The 20,252-nt window shown below is 42.0% G+C and overlaps 1 protein-coding gene across 1 annotated transcript; it reads right to left on the reverse strand.

Annotated features, from left to right (window-relative positions):
- Nucleotides 1–478: 478 nt before the first annotated feature.
- rbfox1l (RNA binding fox-1 homolog 1, like) lies at nucleotides 479–20,046 on the reverse strand (the record flags this gene model as incomplete). The annotated part of the gene is made up of 12 exons (XM_084336091.1): nucleotides 479–959; nucleotides 1,094–1,178; nucleotides 1,439–1,509; nucleotides 1,638–1,677; nucleotides 1,793–1,931; nucleotides 2,051–2,125; nucleotides 2,725–2,794; nucleotides 9,639–9,731; nucleotides 9,840–9,893; nucleotides 10,323–10,502; nucleotides 13,750–13,986; nucleotides 19,960–20,046. The coding sequence occupies 12 exons, from the start codon at nucleotides 20,044–20,046 to the stop codon at nucleotides 915–917; spliced, it is 1,176 nt and encodes a 391-aa protein (XP_084192217.1). The 3' UTR covers nucleotides 479–914.
- Between the last annotated feature and the right edge of the window lie 206 nt (nucleotides 20,047–20,252).

Here is a 20,252-nt window from a genome sequence, read left to right on the forward strand (position 1 = left end):
AGAAAGACTTATCACCAGAATATCATAATTCCAGTGTCGTCCTGCTTTTGTTCACTGAACGATGATGATGCATAATCCTGTCCATGCACTCACATACACACACACACACACACACACACACACACACACACACACACACACACACACACACACACACACACACACACACACACACACACACACACACACACACACACACACACACACACACACACACACACACACACACACACACACACACACACACACACACACACACACACACACACACACACACACACACACACACACACACACACACACACACACACACACACACACACACACCACACACACACCACACACACACCAAGTAGATCCTTGTCAAAAACCTGTCACCTAAAATAAGCAATTTAACACTGTATAAAATGCTCCTTTGTTGTACAATTTGACCCGTGAAAACTTGAAGACCTGGGACATCGATTGAAAACATTCTCACAGTATATTGCACCTTGGCCAATCTTAGGCAGTTAAGGATACGTTCCCTAAACCGAAGACAATTATAAGCCATCTACCTACAAGACTGTCCAAGAGAGAAACTTTTTTAGGCCACAGTATTACAGAGATGTTCCTTTAACTCTTAAAACATCACAACACAATTGTTAAATAAATGTTTTAAGCAACCGTCTATAAATTAGATAACATCCTCCACCATATGCAGTGTATTCTCAGGCAGAATAAATAGCGAATGGTTCCTACAGTATTTACAAGTACAGTCTTTAGTCTCTCAAGGAGAGCTTGTTGTTGAAACGGGAAGCAGCGCCGTTTTTCCACATCTCCAACGCTTAATGATCTTATAACCTGTCCTGCAGCATCCTCAGATCAGCCAAGTCCCAGAGTTAACGGCAGAGACTTCTTTGCTCCCGTCGGGCAGCTCAGTAAGGTGTAAAGCGGTTGTATCCTCCTCTGTACAAACTGGCCTAAAACATAAACAGAACAGAGCATGTGCTGATTTACTACAGAATGCACCGGGGACCTGTCGATACAGATGTATTACTACAGATGTATTACTGTGACCCATGGTGGCGGTGGTGTGGGTGTTGATTGTACTCACCATTGTTCCAACTCCATATGTTGCTGTCGGCCCGAGAGCGGCGTGGTGGTAGGGGTCCGCAGCGGCGGCGTAAATCCGTCCATATCTGGTGAAAAGCCGTGCGACATATGCGTAACGGAACCTTTTCTAAGCCTTTTCACAGCACCATAACCCTTAAAGTGAAAGGTTAACCTTCTGTAGTGTGGTAGTGAAAGGGTTATCGCTCATGACCACACTAAACAGGCAACTTTCTGTTGTACATGCATCGCTTTCTACAGCATATGGCCTAAAGAATACATATTTATGGAAAACATATCTATGGAATACATATTTATGGGTGTGCCCCACAGAGTTCTGTCTGCTTACCCATCACTGTAGGTTGCTGTGGCAGCAGCTGCGGATTGAGCCATTCTGTAAGCTGCAGCTGGATATCCACCCTGATTGGACAATAACATTCCACTGAGTATGGCTACAGCAAAAAAAAGAATAAAGAAACTGGCGAGCCAAACTGAATTCAAATAAAGATTTTAAAAAGCAAATGTGTAGGAAATGTGTGGCCACTTACATAGACCTCCGCTCCGTATAATCCATCTTGATATACAACTCTGGTAAAAGCAAAATATATCAAAGTTAATGTTTGAAACAGCGTCTAGTAAACTAAATGAATAAGAAACCCTTATATTACCCAGTAATGTATTAATAAACCAGAGGGTATCTCACCCAGGGTAGGCGGGCATAGCAGTAGGCGTGGCTGCAGCCGCAGAGCGAATCGTATTGTAGACGGCCCGGCCCCTCCCGCGTAACGCAGCGCCCCGATAGGCTAGGGTGGGCGTGGCTACAGGGTAGGGGAAACTGGCGACTATATGAAAGAATAAGGAATAAAAAAAATCAATATTAGAAACAGTGAGGTGGACAAGGTTAGACCAACGATTATTAAATGATAAATATTGCATGCTAATATGACGACTGGATACTGACATAGGCATTCATTCCCGGCATAGAGCTCAGGCGCATACATGGCGCCCATGACAGGGTTGATCTTCCATCCAGACGCTACACAGACAGAAAAGGAAGAAGCGATGAAAATGTTATTAGTAATGGTGGCAGTGTTGTAGTCGAGTCACTAAATCTCGAGTCCAAGTCTGAGTCACCAACGAAGAGCCAGAGTCGAGTCCCAATTACCCTAGTCCGAGTCCAAGTCATCAAGGTTGAGTCACCTCCACTCTGGCAGTCAAAGAGCTGACATACGGCGGTCTACATTAAACATAAATGACACAGCGGTCACCATTTCAAAGGGAGATTATTTACTTTGTGACACAATAGCCAAACAAATGCCCTAGCCATCAATATCTTATGCCAAATGATTAGGGCCTATTACAAAAAATATATAATAAAATAACTGTAGTTATCAATTAACAAGTCAGAGTCCGAGTCTGCACCTTCTGAGTCTGAATGCAGTCAATGCTCGAAGTCCAAGTCCGAGTCCTCAGTGCTCAAGTCCAAGTCGAGTCACGAGTCCTGAAAATCAGTCCAGGACTCAGACTCGAGTACTACAACACTGAATAGTGGTATTAGTGGTATTAGTATATAACCATTAGTATTCCACTAGCCTCGGCTACAAGCTGAACCGACCCAGAATCTCATGTACTTACTTGAAACTTCGCTGTTCACAATGGGAGTGTGGGGCTTCTTGGTGACTACTCTGGCAGTAGCGTTGTTGACCTGAGGAGACACGGAACAAAACAGTTACGACTGACAGATACTGTATAGGCAATCCTATGGACCAAAGCTGCCTTGAGGCTCCCGCTATGATGTGTGCAGTTAGACACGCTCCGAATTGCAACATTTCTTTTCATATCAACCCCAATTTCTATAACTATCTATAACTTCCTATAACCTATAACTGGGTGGGAGTAGAGAAACTGTGTGACGTTAGGTGTCGCCTGGATGCTTTATTAAAAATGTTCTCTGCGTCTGACTTAAGGGGGGGTTGGCCTGGTCTGTTTTGTATAACTATTACATAATGCCACTTTATTTTTTTTGTTTGTTTTTACATCCACTATATGCCGGGGAGCTAAGCGCTAGCTTTGTTTAAATGACCTAGGACTTCTATGCGTGTCACTTACGCCTCGTCACGACTTAGGTTAATGCCTCCGTGATGCATTTCTTTTTCTTTTTTTTAGTGTGTGTGTAGTTGTGTACATATTTTTTCGGACTGGGGTCTCATGGATCCATCAGCCGTCTAACTACGCTCTGCTAGCCACACACATGGCAAATGGTTGCTGTTGACCTGCTAGGCCACTAAAATGTCAGACGAACTTTTGCACAGCGCCCTCTCCTGACACGGCGGTCTAATTGCGCTATGACAAGGCAGCAAGCTAGTATCTACTCTGTGTGAACCATAGGAAACAACGGACCTGTCAGCAGAGTATCGCCCTCTTCCGGCCTGGTGGACGTACTGCACACGTTTATCATGCAGTACACAGGTTATATAACCCCCCCCCCCTTTTTCTCTTGCTATGGTTCCTGTTCTAGGTTTCTTCTTCTCGTTTAAACCTAGCCATGTTCTTATAAGGTTTAATGTGAACTTTTCCATTTACTCTACGTTTTGAGGCTTTTTCTTTTTTTTGTTTATGTTTGGGAGTGTGGCAAGCAGCCACTGAGAGAGTAATCTACTTATGGTAGGTTTGAGGGTTTTAGGCCCTATGGTGAGTCCCTGTGTTGTTGGGGAAAGGCCCACTGGTCCCGCACCTTTATATGTTTTTTATGTATGTTTTATATATGGCTCAGGGCACATGTCTACTACTGAAAATATTTGTTTTATGTATGGCTCAAGGTACATTATGCTTAGTGGTTAAAATAGGTGAATTTGGTGTGCCCACAGGCCTTTTTAGGTCTGCCCTGTCTACACACCCCCTAATATTCTATGGCTATGGCTAACTCTGAGAGCTTTAAGCTCTGCTCCTGGAATGTTCGAGGTCTTCAGAAACTAGCGAAAAGGAAGGCGATTCTGACCTTTTTAAAGAAGGAGAATGTTTCTGTTTCTATTGCTTTATTACAGGAAACCCATATGGGACCCAACGACGCCGCTAAACTCCAAAAGAGTTGGGTGGGACAGGTCTTCGCCACAAACTATTCTACATTTAGTAGGGGAGTGGCCATACTGATCAATAAAAATCTCCCCTTTAGACTCATAACTTCCTCTTTAGATAGCCACGGTCGCTATGTGATTATCAAAGGGGTTCTTAAGGGTAAAGAAATGACATTTATGAATGTATACTGTCCCCCAGGCTACTCCCCTGACTTTCTATCCAAAGTATTTACTGAATTGAATGGCCTGGCCTCTGAGAATGCCTTTGTGGGCGGAGACTTTAACTGTCTCTTGACAAACTCCCACCCAGTTTGGCTCCCCCCTCTAGGCAAGCAAAAATGCTCTCCTCCCTATGTACAGACATTGGATTCTCAGATGTCTGGAGAACCCTTTGCCCATCCGAACTGAAGTTCACCTTTTTTAACGGCCCACATAAGAGCAACAGTAGAATAGACTATTTCTTCATCCCTTCCTCTAAGCTCTTTCTGGTATCGTCCTGCACAATCGGAAGTATTGTTTTATCTGATCACGCCCCTATATATCTGGTCTACTCCTTGTCAGAAGAGAGGGCGCTATTGAGACGTTGGCGTCTTAACCCATAGCTCCTCAAGGATGATAGGTTTGTCTCCTATTTCGAATCGGAATTTAACATTTTCTACTCAATTAACTCACATTCTACGGATAACCCGTCTCTGCTCTGGGAAACATCCAAGGTATTTTCTCGCGGACTGATTATGTCTTACGTATCATCCAAGAAACGCAAGAAAAAATAACAATGCAAACTTCTTGAATCCAAACTAGCCGACCTTGAGAATCAACATGTTTCAAACCCAGCCCCGGCTGTGCTTATAGAGCTTACGGCCACCAGAACTGCGTTAAACACTCTTCTGATCCAAGACGCCGAATACTCTCTTAAATTTGCCAGACAGAGAATGTACGAACACGGTGACAAGCCTGGCAAGTGCCTAGCTAACTTGGCAAAAAAGAGGGCTGACACCCAAGTAATAGCCTCAATCTCGGACTCAAACGGGGTCAGGTCCTTTGACATCAAAACTATTAATAAAGAGTTTGCCTCTTTCTATGCCCAACTCTATAGGACTGAACGACCCGATGGTGCTCTCTCTGACATGCAAGCTTTTTTCGCTGACTTGCACCTCCCTAAGGTATCGAAAGCTCAGAACTTGCTCCTTAACACTAGAACAGCCATTCCCGCCGGAACGGGTCAGATGACCCGACAGCTTATATGAGAAAAATAAACAGTGTAAACTATATAATTACCTCTTAATATAAAAATATGAGGTTTACCACAGGTTTGAGTGACAAAAACATTTTTTTTAATTAAATAAATAATAATAAATAAAAATATTATAATTTATTTCTTTTTTGGATGGAAGAGCCACACATTGATGGGCAAACCACATAGCACGCTCAGCCGCGACACGGGCGACCCGGGTTCGATTCCCGAACCCGTCATTATTTCCCGAATGTCTTCCCCCCACTCTGTCTCCCATTCCTCCTCTGTCTCTCCCTACTGGACTGCCCAGTAGAAATAAAGCGATAAAACGCCAAAAAAGAAAAAGAAAAAAAAAAGAAAAAATGCCTAGGGGTCATTTGAACCCTTGTCGGCTGTGCTAGTGTTAACGCCCCAACTACGAAGGAAGAAGCTCTGTGCGCCCTTAAGGGTATGACATCTGGTAAGGCTCCGGGCCCGGACGGTTTCGGATGCGAATTCTATAAGGAATTCGGTCATATTCTCTTGGATCCCCTGCTGGCAATGCTTAATCATTCCTCTGAGGTTGGAATATTACCCCAGTCCCTACGGGAGGCCAATATTTGCCTTCTCCTTAAAAAGGGTAAATGCCCTGAAAAGTGCGCCTCCTATAGGCCTATAGCCCTACGTAATTCGGAGAAAAGAATTGCTCTCCAAGATCCTGTCCATGCACCTAGAAAAAGTGCTCCCTTTCATTATTAACGAAGATCAGACTGGTTTTATTAAGGGTAGGAACTCTACCGACAACATGATATCTCCTTAATATCATCCAAATGTCTCTCGACGCGGAGAAGGCATTCGACCGTGTAGAATGGCCGTAAAACTCAAAACCCACCTATATCGCCTGGCCTTCCCTGACTCACTTTGACTCTTGCCGTACTTGTTGACGTGTTGTTCTGTTTTTCCTTTGTCTATCCGTTGATTTTATTTTATTTCTCTGTTTATTTTATACTTTTCTTTGTACTTAGCTTAGCCATGTGAAGCACTTTGGTTGACAAGCGTCATGTTTAAACGTGCTATACAAATACATTTGATTGATTGATTGATTGATTTGTTTCTAACCGTCGCTGAATTTGGCCTAGGAAACACTTTTATTGACTGGGTCAAGGTTCTTTACAACTCACGGATGACGGCGGTTCTGACTAACGGGCTTAGGTCTAACAACTTTCCTCTACAACGGGGGAACCCCCAGGGGGACCCTCTTAGCCCTTTACTATTTGACATGGCCATAGAACCACTTGCTCAGGCCATAAGGCAGTCAGCCGCCATCTCGGGTATTAGGGTGGACGAGAGGGAGCACAAAATCACTCTTTACGCGGACGACGTACTGATCTTTATATCTAAACCTGACTCTTCCATTCCATGTCTAACCCGCATGATTTCCACATTTGGAACCTTCTCGGGGTACAAAATTTACTTTTCCAAATCCGAAGCAATGCCACTTGGGACACTTAAATCCATCCCGATCCTGCCCGAGCCCTTCCCATTTCGCTGGTTGCCCTCCGGCTTCGTTTACTTAGGAGTATTTGTGACACCCAACTTTCCCCCCCTTTTAGACACCATAAGGGCAGACTTAGTTAGATGGGCCCCTTTACCAATCTCCTGGCTGGGTAGGATAGCCCTCGTCAAAATGAACGTACTCCCCAGACTATACCCTCTCCAAATGATTCCAGTGCTGCTGACAAACAAGGTTATCAAGGTGCTAGAAGGCTGGCTAAGCTCATTAATTTGGAATTGGAAGAAACCACGTCTGAAAATGGCCAAATTACAGATGGATGGTGAAGATGGGGGTCTAGACCTACCTAATATAAGACATTACCAACTCGCAGCACACCTTAGGGTACTTGTCGGTTGGTTCAGATCAGACCCACTATCAATCTGGCTGGACATTGAATCCTCGCAATCTAAGTCCCCCCTGTGGAACCTACTATTTATCAAAGACTTTAAGTCTGTTAGGAAAATATGCTCTAACCCCATCACACTATGCTCCGTCAAGGCCTGGAAGACTGTCCGTAAGGTGGAGGGCCGAGCTAAGCTGACCTCTCCTCTTACCCCGATCGTAGGCAATCCTGACTAAGCCAGACCAAATTGGCAGCGGCTTCAAGACCTGGCATACGCAGGGCATAACTAATCTTGGCGACTTGTTTGATGGCCAGACCCTAATGTCCTTTCTACAGCTGCAGCAGCGGTATGGCCTATTGAAAACGGAATTTTTTAAATACTTACAAATTAGGCAGTTTATCACCAAGGACACCTCACTGTTAATTAACAGTTCCACCTCGCAGGTGGAGAAAGCCCTCTCCTTGCAGATTCCTAAAAAACAAATATCTATTTTCTATAGTACTCTAAACCTTAATTCATCTTTATCTTCCCTTGTCACTAAACAGTCCTGGGAAAAAGATTTGGACATAGAGATCACGGACGAGGACTGGCGAGCAGTCTGCTCAAGAGGGATCTGATCGCGGGACGGAAATCGGCCTGGAATATATATTTACAGCAGCCAATAATCAATCAATAAGCGTGATCGATATTGGGAATGGTGATCAGGAATTGGAATAATCTTTTTGGAGAACATCTGATCTAAGGTAAGGAGTCTATGTTACCAGTCTTGGGGTAATCGGATCTGTATTCGCTGATAGAACAGTGTGTCCCCTATGTGTGATGTGGCTGTTTGGCTGTGATCGCTGATGAGGAAATAAGAGAATCGATTTTTCAGCTCGCGTCTATAGCGTGCATACGTACACATATACTATCGATAATCTAGCGTTTATTTGAAAACGATTCATAAATAGGTCGAAAAATGACAACGTTTTTGTGTATTCTAGAATATTCCAGTAAATGTCTTTTATCATGGAATCTTTATATTTTAGATTAGACACATAAACATAGATTAGGCGTTTTTAACACTAACATTGAAGTGGATGGTGGCATTCAACGGGGTAAATCAACGTTAATCAAAGGCACTGAAAGTGTTAAGAGTAAAATGGATCCCAATGCATCCCCACTCTGCTTTAAATGCAAGATAGAGATTGGAAACCACATCCACTGCTTTTGGTCCTGTGTAAAGCTCCAGAGCTATTGGTTCGTCATCGTAGAGGAACTATCTGATATATTCCAGACCCCCATCGAACTGGATCCCCTCTGCCTCTTACTAGGCCTCCCAGATATTCATATTGCCAATTTCAAACAATTGAAAAGACTGTTCAATTTGTTGACATTTGCTGCCAGGAAAAACATTCTGTTGTTCTGGATCAAGGATGAGGTCCCATCAAAGAGGTCATGGCACAACATTATTATGGACTGTATTCCTTGTGAATACATCACATGTATGCTGCACTCCAAGTTGGACACTTTTTATGAAATATGGGACCCATATCTATCTCATATTGGACCTGCGTAATCCACCACTGTACTCTGCGGATTTCCCCATTACTCTTAGCCTCCCTAGAGATCACTAATGTCTTGTATGTAGATGCTTTGGGTCGTTGCAGAAGGTATCATAATGTATTTAGAAGTACATGCCTGTTCGCACACACACACACACACACACACACAAAACATGTGCACTCACACATATAAAACATGCACACATAAAACACACATCCATACTAAATGCACACATATATACAAAATAAACATACACACTCCACACACACAGTTTATCAGTACACTGGGTGCTATCGTTGACCAGGAGTTGACTCCCTAACCGCCACTTCTGCTGTGTATACAGTGTACAACATGTGAATATCTGAGCCATATCTTTGTTGTTTGTCTTTTGTCATGTCTGATAATGTACTTTTATAGTTTATATTATGTCTTTATTATTCTTACTATCATTTCTGTTGTTATTATTGTTAGTGTTATTGTTGTTAGTGTCTCTATTATTATTACCGTAAATCTATTGTATTGTGATGTCTTGTTCTATGTATGTTTTGAAAAAGAGAAAATAAAAACATTTACAAAAAAGAAAAAGAAAAATATATATATATAGGACAGGCATATATAAGCATTATGCTTCAGGCTGTACCTTTTCAGTCACTGTAAAATCAAATATTGTTAAATGATGGTGTATATTGTATTGTGTGAGATGATGACTGAATAAACTACTACTACTACTACTACTACTACTACTACTACTACTACTACTACTACTACTACTACTACTACTACTACACCACTTGTGACAGCAAAAGATCCTCCCTCACCTCGATTTTCCTCCCTTCCACGATGGTCCCGTTCAGTTTTTCGCGCGCTCGGTCCGCCTCCATCGCACTCTCGAAGGTCACAAACCCGAAGCCCTGCAGGGACAAACCATCATATTGCTCTTCATGTTTTTTTTTTTGGGTGATTCTTTAGCCGGCCGTATCTTCAGCTCCGTTTCTGTCTCAAGTTTAATGATTCCTCACCTTGGATCCCCGTTCATTGAAGATGATTTCCACGTCCAGGATCTTGCCAAATTGCTGAAAGATTTAAGAGGACATCATGTGACTTGGCTTATGTCTGAGAATCATTTGATGGATCGATTCTATTCATTTGCATCTGCAATAGAGACCTTGCACTGAATGTTTTGTAGCCATTGGTAACCACTTTTGCAAGAGAATACCTCATTTCTGTGAAGTGGATATGTTTTCCAGTGAGACACTGTAAAACCATGATGTTACTGTTCCACTGTGACTTGTTTACAAGATCCAGTAATAAGACACCAAATTTGTTGACATATTTCTCACATATCAACACATAGCAAGAGTTGTTTCATCCAACATGGCGGGCAAATTGTCATTCTAAACGTTCTGTGAAAGGCCTCTATTGTTACTGTAACTGTATAACCATGTGACTGGATGGACCACATGGGCCTCCGTGTGAAGCCAGGAGCCGGCAGTGTCTCTCACCCCAAACATCTGCCTGAGGTCCGGGTCCCTGAAGCGGAAGGGGATGTTGGAGACGTGGAGGCGTTTGGGTTGGGCCTTACCTGACCCCTCCTCATCACTCCCACTTCCTGCTCCACCCCCCAATGACACCGATACGGTCAGAGCCTGAGGGTCAGAGGTCAATGCGACCAGGGAGTCGTCCTGACAAGGGAGAAAGAGAAGAGAGGAGAAGAAGAAGAAGAAGAAGAAGAAGAAGAAGAAGAAGAAGAAGAAGAAGAAGAAGAAGAAGAAGAAGAAGAAGAAGAAGAAGAAGAAGAAGAAGAAGAAGAAGAAGAAGAAGAAGAACGGGAGGTAGGAAGGAGTAAAGGGACAGAGGAGTAGATGAGGAGGCGCACAGGGACAGACAAAAAGAGAGGACAGGAAGAGTAGAAAAGGAGGGAAAGAGAGATGGAGACAGGGGAGAAGAGAAGGGGAGATGGAATGAGATGGGAATAGGTGTGGAAAGATAAAGGGGGTTTCAATAGAAAGGTAAAGAAAGAAAAAAGATAATTACAAAAATAATCTAAGAATACGTCACAACTATGCTTCATGCATTGGACCATCTGAATGGTCAACTAATCTATGATTTCATCATGAAGAATTACATTAAGATTTTTGTTTATATATAAATATTAATATAAAATTCATCATGTAATTTTTCAGACAATTCCTGAATCAACTGCATAAGCATCACATTGCATTAGGCAAAACACTTTTAATTTTCATTGAATCAAGTGATCAAAAGAAAACAAGGTCAACGAGCATTCAGCACCCAGTGCTCGTTCTCAAAGCAAACGTGAGGAGGCGTGAACAGGGCTCTATTTTAGTGAGGAGTCTATCAATACATGCCCGGGAAATGTACTGTATACTACCAACCAAACGATCAAGACGCCTGAGCCTGTATTTATCAAGCATGTCAAAGTACAAGTGCTGATCTGAGACCAGTGAGGTGTATATATATATATATATTATGGTCCAGTGAACTGAGCGGTCTGATCCTAGGTCAGCATTCCTACTCATAAACATTTGATATATACAGGCGCTGATACTTTCACTTCTGTCCTCGTACAGATGCAGACCCTGAGAGCAACTAAAGCCTCGTTAGAGTTCTGTAAACCTTCAATAGATGTGCATACAATCTAAGCAGTTGTAGTAAACTGTGCAATAGAGATACTACGCTGTAATTGATTAAAATGCCCCCATGCAAACAATTCAGAAAAAGGTATTGTGCTGCAAAACCCAAACATCCAGTATCCCACAATGCACCACGATGCCAGTGTGTGTGTTGGTCAACCTGCATCATCAAATGTTGCAAACATTTTTTAAATTTTACTTTTTTTTACTGATAATATTTTTTTTTTCAACGGCAAAAATAGAGTGAGCTTCAGCGGTGGAAAGGAGAAGTAAGAGGGAATGGGGCGCGTGGGCAGAAAAATGTATTAAGGAAAATAGCAAAGAAAAAATGCAAAAGAGGTAAAGTATCTTGTCATTTGAAAAGAGAAATTCAAATGAAAATATAAATCAAGCAATTTCTTGTGCAGAGGTGAAAACGCAGGTTTTAGCATTCTAGTGAAGAAAGGCAGAGAGAGAGAGAGAGAGAGAGAGAGAGAGAGAGAGAGAGAGAGAGAGAGAGAGAGAGAGAGAGAGAGAGAGAGATAGATATCCTCTGTGCAGCAAACATTTCTGGATTAACCAAAAGTAGAACGTGAACAAGGCAAGAAGTTGCGCAAAAAGCTTGGATAGGGTGGGGGGGGGGGGGCAAAGGTCAAAATCCAAGATCTAAAGGGTAAGTCTGGGGTCACGGTGCTGTTTTTTTCTGCCAAAGGTTAAGAGGTAATTTATACAAAGGGCATAATTATTAGGTGGGAAGGGATAGATACAAAGGGGGTAGTAGAAGAGACACTGAGGAGCTTTAAACAAATACACATACACAGCCTATTGTTGCCATGGCTACAGTTTACAGCCTGGGTCACACCAACACATCCTCTCACACACAAACACACAAACACAGACACAGGCTATAGTGGAGGTGGGGAGGGGGGGGGGGGGCAGAGAGAGAAGGGGGGAGGAGGTTGAGGTGGGTGGTGATGTCACGTCACGATGCATAATTGTTTTCTGGACCTGGGCGATATTTCAGAGGGGGAGGGGGGTCATCCGGTCAGCCTCCCCCTTTGACCCCCCCCTCTCCGTGGCGACGTCTCAACTTTCCCTTCGGAAATCAGGACGGACCTTGTATGTCAGGGGCTCTAGTAGTAGAATATATGGGGCCACAAAACACCAGTTACATGAATGTAGAAAGAGAGATGCGCTGAAGCGGCACACAGCACTGACCTGGGATCAGCCTGCGCACCAGTTTGTTTACCTCTCTGTCATTACTGCTGTCACTTTGAAATCAGAGGTTTAGAAGTGCATTGATCTTACTGAGCTATTGTCACGCATAAGTGATTTCGTCATGGATGGATTAAGAGTGTATATGGCCACTATTGTCACTGAGATTAAGTGTGTTGTTTGCAAGGTCAAAGTAAATCAACTTAAAGTAAGGTAAAAAAAATAAGCAAATCAATAATTCGTGGCAAATAAAAACTCTGAATCTGAATCTGAAAAAATTCCTATAGTAATTGCAGCACTGTCAACAAGAAGTTACAGATAGTTCAATTGAGAAATAGCAGAAGTCCCAACGTTAGCATTTCATATTTGACCTCATTTGCAGCTCTCCACACTCCGACCTTAAGTAAACCTTTGCTAATTAACACTAGATTTTCAGATAAATAGGAGGGATGAGAAGGAAAAGGTCATTTTCAACAACAAATCTACTCTCAGCTGTCCCCCAATTAACGCTGCTGAATATCAGGGGGATGTCCTTATATGGGCTGTGTACAATTGGGGGTGGGGCTCTAAATATAGAAGGAGTAGGAAACTTTATCTATCCACGCTCCTTTTGCTACAGTAGGAGATACTTACAACCTACTTGGCAGAATTTGTTAAAAAGCAGTTGCCATACAACTGACACATATCATCATATAACCAATAACATACAAGAGGCAGTGCTATTATTGTGATGTGTTCTGCAGTCATAGGAATGACGCAGTGGGCTGGGTTCTGTGCATCAGCACAATGGTGCCAATAAACCATCATATAGCATGACCTTAAGTACTATGTTATTGCTTTTATACAAAAATATTTACATTATCTTTCACAATATCAGGTTTAAAAAAAATAACTAAAGCTTTATTTTTGGTTAAGCACTCATGGAATGCCTCACCCATTCACAATGTGTGTTAGGAACTAAATTATATATAACGATGACAGATTATCCAATAGATCCAATTAAATCTGATCGTGTATTTTGAATGTGAAGTTTCCAAGTTAAAGTAGCTATAGCAACACACTACAATCAAATTGTCCTTACCGTGCTATTGGCTGCCAAGATCTCCGCCCCCTCATGTAGCGGGCCCTGATAAACTCTGAGCTGGTGATGTTCTGTGTACTCAACACTGGGATGGGCAGGGCTAAAGTCTAGAGGAGGTAGTCTGCCTGCAGATAGGGGTGGGAGTTGTCCTGGCGGAGGGTACGAGGGGGGGGGTGCATACACCTGGGCCATGGAAGGGTCACCACCGCCGAGACCGACCTCCTGGGCAGGCCCACCCTGTGATTGGATAGAGAGGAAGGAGGAAGGACTCATTAACCAGTGACATCTGATAGATGTGAAAACCAGTGAGTCCAGGGACCCCCAGCGGTCCTTGAGGGGTTTCCCAGGGGTCCTTGAGGGGTTTCCCAGGGGTCCTTGAGGGGTTTCCCAGGGGTCCCCAGAAGAATAGTGAATTGTAATGTTTACTAATAGTTCCCTCACTATGTGACTAATGACTATTCGTATACAGTGAACTTGTTTTCACAAATCTTGTGAATATAAAGGTTAATGATATGTTAACAACCAACTAAACACATCTGGTGGAGAAAGGTGTGCAGCTGTTGGAACCCTACAGACAGATATGCATCAAATTATTTCCATTCGAGCCTGGTTTCTTCTTCTGGGTGGGTCCCCACATGATAACAGTAAGATGTTTTTTGTTTTGTTTTTATATAGAATAAAACTTTTTTCTTTGTTTGTCGAAAACAAAGAAATCTCATCCGAGTCACTGATTTAAGAAACCTTTAAGAAAACATGCATTAGTTACAAAGAATCTCTTACAGCTGAGCTACGTTTGGGTGTCGTCACTAACTGGTCGAAAGAAGACCTATTATTAACTTTTAAAGGGGAACTATCTTATAAATGGCCTTTTTGAGTGTTTAGCATTGTTTCCTAGCTATGTGAACTTATATTAATATGATCTATGTCTCAAAATTCTCATATTGGCGCATTCTTCCAATTCTCCTCTCACAATATTCACCCTCACTGAACTGAGTCGTTTGAAAATGTGCCTATATGTGATGTCATATAGTCACCGCTGCATGTTAATGTTGAGATAGACGACGACGCGGCGCAGTGGTTTAGGAGCCCAGGCTCAAAACAGCTCGAAATCTTGAGGTAGAAAAATGCTGTTTTTGAGGACTTGATTAGAAATACAAAACAATTAATAAAAAAAATATATATATTACAGAGGTGTTCCATAGACTCACAGGAATTGTGTAAAAGTGCCCAAATAGTGAAAGAAATAGTAAAATAGTTCCCCTTTAAGCAAACATTGAGTATGGTTTGGAGAAAAAGAAATCCACCAAATGAATCTTGTGTGCCACAACAAGAAGAAAGTGATTCTAGACGTCATCAACATCTAACTGAAGCATCTTTAGGCTGAAACATTGAAGAGTTTGGTCCCAAACTCAGCTAGAAAAACACAGTCATGGTGAACAATCATCCCAATACAGATTTGTTGAAAGAGAATGATACCGTTTCTAACTAGAAGAATTATCTTACCCCTTTACTGCATTCCTCCTGCTCTCTGATGCATTGTCCAACAACAGTCGCATGTTTTAATGGTAGCCATCCACCCGCCCACCACTCCATAAGTTCAACTCATCCACCAATCAAATCTATTGGCCTAATGACTGACACAGGAAAGCAAAAGGGGGCTGTGGTGGAGGGGAGGGAGGCATACCAGCTGTGGTCATCTGTACCTGTCAGTCAGCTTTCCTTCCCCCTAATCACACTCTCTCTCTCACACACACACACACACACGCACACACACACACACACACACACACACACACCCACACACACCCCCACACACACACACACCCACACACACACACACCCACACACACCCACACACACCCCCACACACACACACACCCACACACACACACACGCACACACACACAAAACCTAGACTGAGCTCTTCCCCCAACTTGAGGTACTTGATTGAATGTAAATGGTGCTTGGACAGTATATCACACAAAAGGTCACTTCTAAGAATACCATGGCTGGAAAGGCTACATGATTTATCACTTTGCACATGTATTTTGACACAAGCTATCTACTCCTTTTTCTTGATATGAATCGTGTATGAAGCAGATTGTGGCTTTGTTTCTCTACAAGTATTTTAAAAGTTGAGTACAAGATTTTAAGAGTGATAGAGTGATAAGTACATCAATAGTGACTTAAAGCCTAACAGAAGACAGCTGCTGAAGTCCAACAGTCCACTCATACAGCACTTTTCAAACATCCAACACTTTTGTGACATTTTTAAAACTGCATATAATTCAAGTATAAGAACGAGTTATTATGGACAGTGCTGCAGTGGCTCTAGTCAAGTCAAGTCAAGTCAAGAGTTTTAATTGTCACGGCATACAAGTATACAATGAAATGCGGGTGGTCTTGCCCGCAACGATGTGCAATACAGTGGTACAACATATAATAGAATCCAATAAAAAAAAAAAAAAAAAAAAACATTGTGCAATAAACAGGTAACAGGTAACATGGTATGAGGTACTGCAACAACACCGGTGATCTGATTGATTGATTGACATTTTTATTAACAGATTGCAGAATGGGTACAATACACAGTACGGCTCAATACACACAATTGTTAAGGGGATGCAGACCAGAGAAAGACTTTCGTCTTGTTTACATCAGGGTCCCCCATCTATTATGACAACACCGGGTTAGCAGCCTATGCGTTGCATCATCAAACTTATTCCCATGTTTTCTTCTGCGAAGAAAGGGGAAGTAGCTGGCCATGTCAGAGGTCAGTCAGTCCCAGACCACAGCTTTAAGATCTGGGATGTCTCTGACCAGATTAACAGCTCCTCTCCAACGCTATCTCTTCCTCTATCCCCTCTCTTATATATGTCTATCAGCTGTTGTGAGTTAGAGCTCACGGAAGAGGATATGCCTGGAGGAACGTGTGAAATTTGAAGTGGTCATGTAACGCCTTGCATTTTAATGTGGTCCAAATACAGTGTCCAGGCAGAATCCCAGTATGATACTATAGACGTTTAATGACTGCGAGCGTTACTGTTGGTTGAATAGCACCGAGAGGATATGCAGACTTCCTGGGAATAAATAATATCCCTTGTCAATATCAAGATTGTTGGACATCAGAGTTAGTTTCTTCCTGTCTAACACAAAACACACTGCAAAAGTACTTTACACTGTTTACACATGTGGTTAACATCCGTTTCTGGTCTTGGAAAGCACGACTGTTTTCCCATGTTTATGAGACATATTTCCAATTTAATAATACTAATAACAATAATAATAATAATAATAATAATAATAATAATAATAATAATAATAATAATAATAATAATAATAATAATAATAATAATAATAATAATAATAATAATAATAATAATAATAATAATAATAATAATAATAATAATAATAATAATAATAATAATAATAATAATAATAATAATAATAATAATAATAATAATAATAATAATACATTTGTGTAGCACCTTTCATACAAGAATTGCAGCCCAAAGTGCTTCACAGCAGTGACGTAGACACAAAATAGACATAGGCATAAAATGAGCATAGAATTGGCATAACTATAGACAGGCATAAAATGAGTAGAGAATTGATATTAAAACCTCCCAGAAAATGTTTAATATTATTAGATTTCTGTCATTAAAATCTATAAAAAAATATATTTTAACACATATCCATTCCATTCCAATTCCATTGGCTCTTCTTATAGCCTGCCACGAGCAGCCCTGGCTATCATGCTGTGGTACAGAGAGTACCTGCCTGGGACATGTCAGAGAACATGTCAACACTGACCCCATCGTTCGTATCGTACGCCTACAAATAGCCAACATCTGACCGTCTCAAACGCCTTACATGGGAAGTGTCCAAATGAGAAGGACAATAGAATATGTAACAATTTACATTAGGGGGCACAATTAGAACAATTGAGCACCCAGGAACCAACGAGGGACTATAATAAACCGTTGATTTAACAGTCAGTTAAAGGGACATCCTTCTAGAATGGCTCCTACTTTACTCCCCAATGACACGTTCAGTAAAGAACTATCCATCCGACTCTCAAATCCCCATTTTCTACCTGCTTACCCCTGGTTCTAAAAGTTAACTATTAAATGATATGTGTTCTTATGCTTTGTTAACATCCTAGGTACATTACTTAAAGGGGCACTTCACCAAAAAAGATATGCTTATTTATTATATACATAATATCAAATATCCCAAAACTGTAAACAGTTTCGCACACTTTAATTTAGTTTGAAAGTTATTGAGAGTTAATGAGTTGGTATTAGCTTTCCTGATTTCCTGATGTCCTGACTTTATATGTGACAAATAAAACAAAACTTGAACTTGATGACACTGAATCCTTGTGTTGTGTTAATTACAGCTCAATTAAATGATGGAGATGAAAAAATAGCAGTAGGGATTGTAAAAGGGATTGTTATTTTTTTCATCTCCACCATTTCATTGAGCTTGTAACACAAGGATTCAGTGCTCTCCAATGACATCACTGGAAGACATTTACAGCATTGAGATACAGTATGTGTTGCGTTTATGTGCAATAAATCTGTGTTGTTGTTGTTGTTGTTGTTTTTTGGGGTGAATGACCACTACCAAGCCCTCTCTATATCTCCCTGCATGTTCTCCAAATCATATGACCTATACAGTATATTGCAGTGTCAGAAAACCAATCTACATTGTCCCACTTGTGTTGCCTTCTCCTCCTTGTGGTCTTCTTCTCCCCATTTGTTCCCTCTCTCTCCTTCCTCCCCCTCCTCCTCAGCTGTCAGCCCTCGTGGTCAGAGGTCAACTGTTCTGAGCCAGGTGCCTGCTGGGACAGCTGCCCTGAGGATTTACACTCAGACGACAGGGAAACTGCAGATGTGTAAATGTGTCGTGTAAATGTTGGCCAGTCGACACATATGTGTAACTCACACGGTATTCAATTGAATACAGTGTTCCTAATATCATTGAACGTCGTTAGTTGTGTATCCTTCTCAAATTGTGAATCGTGGCCTTGTTTTCCCCCCGTTTTTTTCACCTCCCCCTCAAGTCAATTGTAGAGATGGGAGTCAGCAGGGGACCTCACAATTGTATTTTATTATGATTACTAGAGCTATGATTCAATGATCGAATTATTCTCTGTGCGTCGCCATTTTTTATTTTATCTCATCGATGCAGAATCACAAAAGGCGGAATTGTGATTATTACATAAATTGATTATTTCTCTCCCAGCCCTCCCCCATTATAAGTATCCTTGTCTACAGGCAATGAGATAGGCAACAGAATCTCTCCCTGTGATTATCTGAGAGGAGGAGGAGGGCTAAAAATATAGTCAGTGACAAGGTAGACATATTCCAGATGCATTGTATCAGTAGTGGTATGTCAGGGACTCTTACACACATACACAAATACACACACACACACACACACACACACACACACACACACACACACACACACACACACACACACACACACACACACACACACACACACACACACACACACACACACACACACACACACACACACACACATCAGTGGACCAAAGATAACCACTAATGTGTCCTTGCAATGAAAGAAACGAGATCTGATGCAATGTGTTTTCTCCAGCCTATACATGCAGCTGTCAGCAGGCCCTCTACCATTCCTCCACCACTTGTCATCTGCCCTGCGCACAAGTGTTATTTATCACAATGCATCACAAACACATTAAAGACCTTGTTTCAATTCCATCAAGACCATCTTACAGTAAACCAATAATGATCTGTCGCCACCTCCTCCTGAAACAAAACTGTAGCTACCATTTCCCTAGGCTTGAATGGCTCCTGTGTGGTGTGGCGTGAATGGCCCTAGATGTTGACACCTGTCTCATCTGAGGAACTCTACTTAACCTTTTGGAATTATAGTTTCACTTGTCATATGCAAATATAAAGCAGGTTATTTGTTGTGCATGTTTTCACGCTAGTCACTAGACTCACGGCACATCCTGGGGCCATGAGTCACTTTAGTCAGCAACTGAAATCGAAACTGTCAAGCAAGCCAAAGGTGTCTCAGGAGGTTCCACTGAGACGCTCTACACCTGGTGGGGCACAGTACACACATCCAGGGGAAAAAACATTTAACGTAAACAGAAACCGATGGAGAAGGACGAGAAGTTAGAAGTTCAGGGATTGAAGGAGAGAGTGTTACCTGTACTAGGCCGGGGTAGCAGGAGGCCGCCTGTGGGTAGACAGGCAGTCCATAAGGCTGTAGAATCACAGTAGGAGAGGACAGCATGGCGCATAGCCCGGAAAACAAGTGCAAGGAGACGGAAGGGGGACGGGGGACGGCAGGAATAAGAGGAAAGCGAGAGAGGTAAAAGAAAAAGGTTTGTAACGAACAGAGAAGACAAGAATAAAAAATTCCAGTCCAACGGTAGAGAAAGACAGGGGACGGAGTCCGAGAGGGTGAGAAAATGTATGGAAGCGTCTGATGAGCTTGTT

This window comes from Notolepis coatsorum (genome assembly GCF_963971535.1).
Source record: "Notolepis coatsorum genome assembly, chromosome: 19".
Lineage (NCBI taxonomy): Eukaryota > Metazoa > Chordata > Actinopteri > Aulopiformes > Paralepididae > Notolepis > Notolepis coatsorum.